This window comes from Olea europaea, unplaced genomic scaffold (assembly GCF_002742605.1).
Source record: "Olea europaea var. sylvestris unplaced genomic scaffold, O_europaea_v1 scaffold709, whole genome shotgun sequence".
Lineage (NCBI taxonomy): Eukaryota > Viridiplantae > Streptophyta > Magnoliopsida > Lamiales > Oleaceae > Olea > Olea europaea.
The window spans coordinates 1,115-8,496 of NW_019265488.1; the positions used below are offsets into that span (position 1 = coordinate 1,115).

Here is a 7,382-nt window from a genome sequence, read left to right on the forward strand (position 1 = left end):
AAACGAAACTTAACGTTTGATAATGTGGATTAGATTGTAATGAAAGTATTAAGAAAAATAAAGAAAATGTTGAATCTTGTTCATTACTTTGTACAACATGCGCTAATGTCATGTGTTATACTTTGTTTCGAGTGTCCAAAAATATTACAAGTATCTCATTATTAACGATATTCTTTCTATTTCACTACACCGAACATAGATGAGACAAGATCAAAATAGTTATATAAGTGCAAAGGAAGTTATACCAAGAAGTTAAATTTTTAAGGTTTCATCTTATCCTAAGGCATTCAAACTATGCGTTAACCTAGGAGGCTGGAAAATGACTAGGTAACAAGATGCCTAAAATATAGTTCCAAAATAAAGTAGCAAGAACTATGGAGAAAATTAAATATATAAAGGAGGCCCCATTATATATTTTTAATGGTAAACTTTTTTTCTTGATTTTCTTCCTTATAGGATACAACCATTTGAACCATTTTTTTGTCTTGCTTTCCTTTGGCATTATAGTATGTTCAAAACTTTTTAGTTTTCATCGAACAAGAAAATGCAGCTTCTTTTTTTTTCTATATAAGTTGCCTTTTTTGTTAAGTGGTTCTTTCAAGAGCCTTGTTGCAGATTCAAGAAGAGAGAGAGAGAGAGAGAGAGTAAATATATGGCCTATAGTTTCTTTTCTGAGGGTTCAAACAGTAATAGAAGAAAATTTCCTAGTAAGTACTCCATCCTGCCCATATTAGAGAATGACACTGCCAACTGGTTCCCGAATTTGTCAGACGAAAGTGGCGATTTCAAGAGGCTGAAGAGGACTACAAGTGTTGGCGAGTTCATTGAAAATAATGCCAGCAGTGGCAGCATAACGCGTGCCAAGAGCACAAGTAGTTTGAGCAAGCTTCAATTTCGCGATCATATATGGACGTATAGTCAACGGTATCTAGCAGCTGAGGCTGTGGAGGAGGCAGCAGCAGCCATTATTCGTTCCGAGGATGGGGAAAAGGAAGAAAAGAGCAATGAGGATGGAATGAAATTAGTCCAACAGCTCATTTCTTGTGCTGAGGCTGTGGCTTGTAGGGACAAATCACACGCCTCGTTTCTATTATCTGAGCTTCGGGCTAATGCTTTGGTGTTTGGCTCGTCCTTCCAGCGAGTGGCATCATGTTTTGTCCAGGGACTTGCTGATAGGTTGGCTCTGGTCCAACCCCTTGGCACGGTTGGTTATGGCATGTCTAAGATGAACATTGTGGAAAGCGGTTTGGAGAGAAATGACGAGGCTTTACGCCTCGTTTATGAAATTTGTCCTCACATTCAGTTTGGTCATTTTGTAGCCAATTCTTCAATATTGGAAGCCTTTGAGGGAGAGAGTTCAGTGCATGTAGTGGACTTGGGCATGACCCTTGGCCTACCACACGGTTACCAATGGCGCCGCCTGATCCAGAGCCTTGTTAAGCGTACTAGGCCACTTCCTCGACTCCGTATCACCGGGATCGGTCCGTGTGCCAAAAAGCTTCAATCCATAGGAAATGAGCTTGAGGCTTATGCGCAAAGTCTAGGACTGAGTTTGGAGTTTTCGGTTGTTGAAAGCAACTTGGACAACCTTAAACCTGAACAAATCAAGGCACTTCCCGGAGAAGTCCTTGTCGTTAACAGCATCCTTCAACTCCATTGTGTGGTCAAAGAAAGTCGAGGCGCACTGAACTCAGTTTTGCAGATCATCCACGAGCTCTCCCCGAAGGTTTTAGTCCTAGTCGAGCAGGACTCGAGCCACAATGGTCCGTTCTTTCTAGGAAGATTCATGGAAGCGTTACATTATTATTCAGCAATTTTCGATTCTCTTGATGCTATGCTGCCTAAATATGACACGAAACGTGCTAAGATGGAACAACTTTACTTCGGAGAGGAAATCAAGAACATCGTCAGCTGTGAGGGGCCAGCTAGGATAGAAAGGCATGAGAGGGTCGACCAATGGCGCCGGAGGATGAGCCGAGCCGGATTTCAGCCAGCTCAGTTAAAAATGCTGACTCAAGCCAGGCGATGGCTGAATAACATTAATGCAACTGAAGGCTATACCGTTGTGGAAGAAAAGGGCTGCTTGGTGATGGGGTGGAAATCTAAGCCTATTGTGGCTGCTTCTTGCTGGAAATGCTGAAATAATCACTTTTTTTTTTTAAAAAATCATTCTTACCAAGAAGATAAGATTATAATCAATATGAATTGTAGATTGAAGTGAAAATATGTAATTTCTGCTGATTTGGTGTGTGTAAAATTTGGAATGTACCATGTAGGTGAAAAGTGAACATTTCTTTCATTATTTGATTCCAAAAAGGAAATTAATTTTAGCTTTTTATTATTATTATTTGTTACGCTCTGATCTGAGTCCGATTTGATACGCCTCGAACGCTCACCACCATATGTTCCGACCTGGTAAAGACCCGTTCGAAGTGTTTCCGAAGTGATGTCTGCAATACCTGCAACCTAGTAGTACCTGACCAAAAGTACCTCGCCCCGAGGCCGAGGCCAAGTGGACCCCGGTTAGAGGATCCGCCGCCAATTTCAAAAAGAGATTTATGCCAAGATCTTTCCTGTACCTAAGGTTTAAATTGATTTGACGTCTCAATGAGGCTAGATGATGTGACTTATCAATTTTATGTTAATTCAACTCAGAAGAGACAAGCAGTCCGCCAACTCTACAGACGCGGCCGATTGACGCCTATGAGCGAACGCCTCATACCGTCAAATGTATACACGTGTCCCACATCCAACGGCTCATACCACCTATAAATAATCAAGGTTTGGCAAGAGGCAAAGGTAATGAAACTCTTGCTACATAGCACTCCATAGCAAGCTTATATATTTTTTCCTCCCCCATTATCATTGATTTGTACAGTCCCTGGATACTGTTCCGACCACTTAAACCTGACTTGATCGTCGGAGTATATACGGACGCCACCACCGTCGTTGGTCCCGGCCATGTGCGTCTGACCATTCACTGATTGTGCATAGAGAGGAATACGTGGAGTAACTCTCGATTGGCCACGTGGAAGAACCAATTTTCGAGGTCAACATTATTATTAATTCTTGTAAGAGAAATAAGCTATTTCAGTGTGATGTGTTCAGATATATTGTTTCCTCGTGCGCTCTTCGGTAATGTCTCCAAAGTCAAGTATAAATCAAGCTAAATAAGTGAACCCAATTATAAATATAAGTGATTCTCTTGTCTGGTATATAACTCCTTCGCTAATACTGAAAGTCAAAGCATAAAAGAATAATGATACTTGTGCATAACAAATTAAATAATGATTTACATACAAATGAGGTGTTAAAAATAAATGAGGAAAATTTTCTTAAGTGCATATATATATGGGTGTCAACAAGCCGAGCAAAAGCTCGATCAAAAAATTAAGGCTCGATTTGAGGTTTTGGCTCAGGCCTTACTGAGCCAAGCCGAGTCGGGCTGAGCTCAATTTTCTAAATTTTTTTTTATTTTTTTTCTAAAATAGCTGCCTCAACGGGCAACAAATTTGCAGCAGGCAACTTTAAGGCAGTTTATTTGCCTGTTTGACAGCTATTGGCAGTTAAAAATAGCTGCCAAACAGGTAGTAGATTTTTACTCCATTTTTTCTTTTTTACAAGTAGGCCAGCTTGAGCCGACTCCCTGAAATGGGGCTCGGCCCGAGTATCGCCAAACATTCTATATAGATTAACTATGCACATAGTTACTCATTTGTGTTGTTCCATGATGCCGAATCTTATATAAAGGGTGTTTAAATCCCATTTTTATGAAAAATGTATTTTCGAATAGTGGATTGATGGGAAATATGTAGTTGAAAAATAAGGAATTTTTTTTATTTTATTTACGTGTAATATTATTTTAGTGAATAATGTGTGGCTGAAAAAAAAAAGAGAAAAATATATTTTGAGAAGAATGAAAATCAAACAAAGTTATATTAAAAAAAGGGGTAATTAGCACAAAACGTCTCTACCTTTTAATATTATTGTGTAAAATGTTCATACCTTTCATTTTTTTACATTTTCACCCCTACACTCCACTTTTCATTGCACAAAAGGTCTTTTCATCCATTTTTGACGATTTTACCCTTCTATTTAAATAAAACAAAAGAAAAGAAAAACAATGAACTAATTGCAAACAAAGTCCCAGAATTTCAAAAAATTACAAAATAGTTAAAAATATATTCATAAAATCACAACTAAAAAAAGAAAAAAAAACTTTATTCTTAACCCACCAAATTGGAGAGCATTGAAATATTGATAAATTTCAATAAATTATACATGTGAATCTATAGTTCTATATGTAAAAACAATGCTTTTCAAGACATGGAAGTCAACATAAAAAAAAAAAACAAAAACTAGGGGGAAAATTAGTGGATTTTACTTATTTTTTCTTATTTTGAGTGAAATGAAAACAATTTACAGCTATGGCAATGTCAATAGCCTCTCTCTAAATGTCCTCTTTATGTCGGAGCTCTTTATTATGACTTTCTTCCCGAAGGTAGTAGACCCAATTGAGGACTTCCGATTTTATGAGGATGTCGGGGATGGAGCCACCAGTTCTTCGTCGTCGCTTCTCTTTGACTCTTTGCTCATTTGCTTTCATTTACTTGATTTCTGGTTCCAAAATTTTGAATTTTAAGTTTATTAAGAACTTTCGGTGAAGAGAAAAATGACAGGCGACAACAATGTATGTGCGCCGTCTTTCGAATTTCTAAAAGTTTTATAATTTTATTTGAAATTCTGATGGCAAGTGACAATAAAGGTTTTTTTTTTTTTAAAGAATATATTTTTAACTCATTTGTAATTTTTTGAAATTTTGGAACTTTGATTGCAATTAGTTCATTGTTTTTTCTTTTGTTTTGTTTTTGTTTTATTTAAATAAAAGGTTAAAATCGTCAAAAATGGATAAAAATGACATTTTACGCAATAAAATGTGAAAGGTAGGGTGAAAATGTCAAAAATTGAAAGATATGGACGTTTTGTGCCAATTACCCTTAAAAAAACATCGCAAATATGTTTCTCACCAATTTTATGAGGGGAAATTTGCACTACTAGGCCTCAACCTTTTGATTGAGTTACAATTTGACCTCCAAATACTTAAAAATAAGCAAAATAGGTGCATTCGCTATTGTCCATATACGAAAGAAACTGTCGAATCTAACTTCAAAATGGCACGCTACCCTTTCATGTACACGTTTTAAGAGGTAAAGTTTAATTAAAATTTAATGAAAGATAATGAACTATAATAAAGGAAAAAAATCAATTAAAATTGTAATTTATTGCAATCTCACATATATAGCTCACGTTTGGTTTTGATTTTTCACCCGAAAAAATTAATTTTTTGATCATTATTTTCCTAAGTCAGCCGTCATTTTTTACTTCTCCACTCATTGATAAAACTCACTTTTGTTTCTAACGATCAAAAAGTTAATTCTCATAATCACTTCCCAACAGGCCCATGAGCAAGTAGAGGGGCAACATTCGAAGTTGGCTTACTTTATAACTTGTTCCATTGTATAGACTATAGTCTATATTATTGTACATTATAAAAGAAGAAAAATAAATTAAAATCTAAATTAAAATCTTGTCTATTTATTTTGACGTAACATCCATTAATTGTCCAATGAATGGAATTACTCATAACCACTAACAAAATAAGAAAAGGTAAATTTCATAAGTAAGAACTCAAGTGTCACATATTTCAAAATTAAGAAAAATAAGTTTCAAACTTTAAAAATCAGATTTATATTAAAATTTATTTATGATTTAATTAGTTTATTAATTAAATATATTTAGGTCATAGATCTATACTATTTGGTTACAAATTAACAATTTAATTAGTTACTTATCATTTTTTTGTCACAAATCAAAAATTTTATGTCACAATTTTTTTTTACGATCACGATTCAAAAATTTTGTAGGTCACAATTTGATCATTGGTCACAAATCAAAAAAATAATTAGTTACAGATTAATTTTTAGTCACAACTTATTTTTCGGTCACAAATCAGACTTTTTTATGTCACAAATTATTTTACGGTCATAATTCAAAACTTTTGTAAGTCACAATTTGTTCGTCAGTCACAGATGAAAAATTAATATGTCACAATTTATTTAGAGGTCACAGATCACAAATATTATAGGTCACAACTTATCAAACAATCACAAATTATTACTTTTTTATGTCACAAATTATTTTTTGATCACAAATTATCTTTTTTATTGGTCACATTGGTCACATATTAACTAATTGAACGGTCACAATCAACTAATGAATCTACGATCGCCGCCAAACAACCACTGTCTCGCCAACACAGCATCGGGAAAACCAAAACACCACCACCGCCATCTCCTCTATCTCAATCTACACAATACCACAACCACCTCCCCAAGGTCACCCACCAAAAAATCCACAGATTAGCCACCACCACCGCACACTAATGTCGCCTACACACATCGCAAAAACAGGCGAAACAACATCCAGATCTCAAGCGAATGGTGTCCATCACCTGTACCACCAACCATCGTCACCACCACCGCACTGTCACCACCATCACCATCTTCATTACACCACAACCACTATATCCACGAAAAATTCCCCAAACCAATTACCTTTTCTACCACTGCCCTTACTGACTTAAAACCAAATCTAAGAAATGAGGAAGGTGGCGTCGGACGAGAGGAAGGTGGCGTCGTCCAGTGCTGAACGAGAAGAAGTAAGTGGGAACTTTGAGGAGAGAGGGAACGAGTGATCTTCGACGGAGCGTTTTGGCACAGAGAGAGAGAGAGAATCAAAGGAATTGTGAGAGAGAGAAAGATGGAATTGATATAATTAAGGTTTGAAATTGCTTAATTGATTTTTATATATATAAATTAATTAAAAAAAATTCTAATTTGTGAAATACTAAACATGACATCTTATTTATGAAATGAAGATTTTTAATCTATTAGAATATATAATTTCCACATAAGAAAATTATTTTGATGACTAATTTGAAGTTTTGTACAAACTTCAGAGGATAGGTAAAAATAAGCTCCTATTTGTCAACCTTTAAAAATTTAAATTATTTGTCACGGGATCATTCTCTTCTATATATTCATACAATAAAATATTTTACACATAAATTAATAAATTTTCTTTACACTTTAACCATAAATTCTCTAAAAAAATACTATTCAATAACTCATTAGTCTCAAATATATCCTAACTCTTTATTATTTTAATTCACATACAGCGCGTTATAACCCTGGTTAGGAATAGTATAAGGGCAGCGCATTTTAACCCTGGGCAGGCGCGCAGAGACATTGGAGAGAGAGAAACAATGGCGTCTCTAGCAGTCTACCCGGTTATAGCTTTCTCACCAACTGCAAAAAATGGCA

The 7,382-nt window shown here is 35.5% G+C and overlaps 1 protein-coding gene across 1 annotated transcript; it reads left to right on the forward strand.

Annotated features, from left to right (window-relative positions):
* Window positions 1-652: 652 nt before the first annotated feature.
* LOC111390741 (DELLA protein RGL1-like) lies at window positions 653-2,140 on the forward strand. Its single transcript, XM_023015839.1, has one exon. The coding sequence runs from the start codon at window positions 653-655 to the stop codon at window positions 2,138-2,140; it is 1,488 nt and encodes a 495-aa protein (XP_022871607.1).
* Window positions 2,141-7,382: the final 5,242 nt, after the last annotated feature.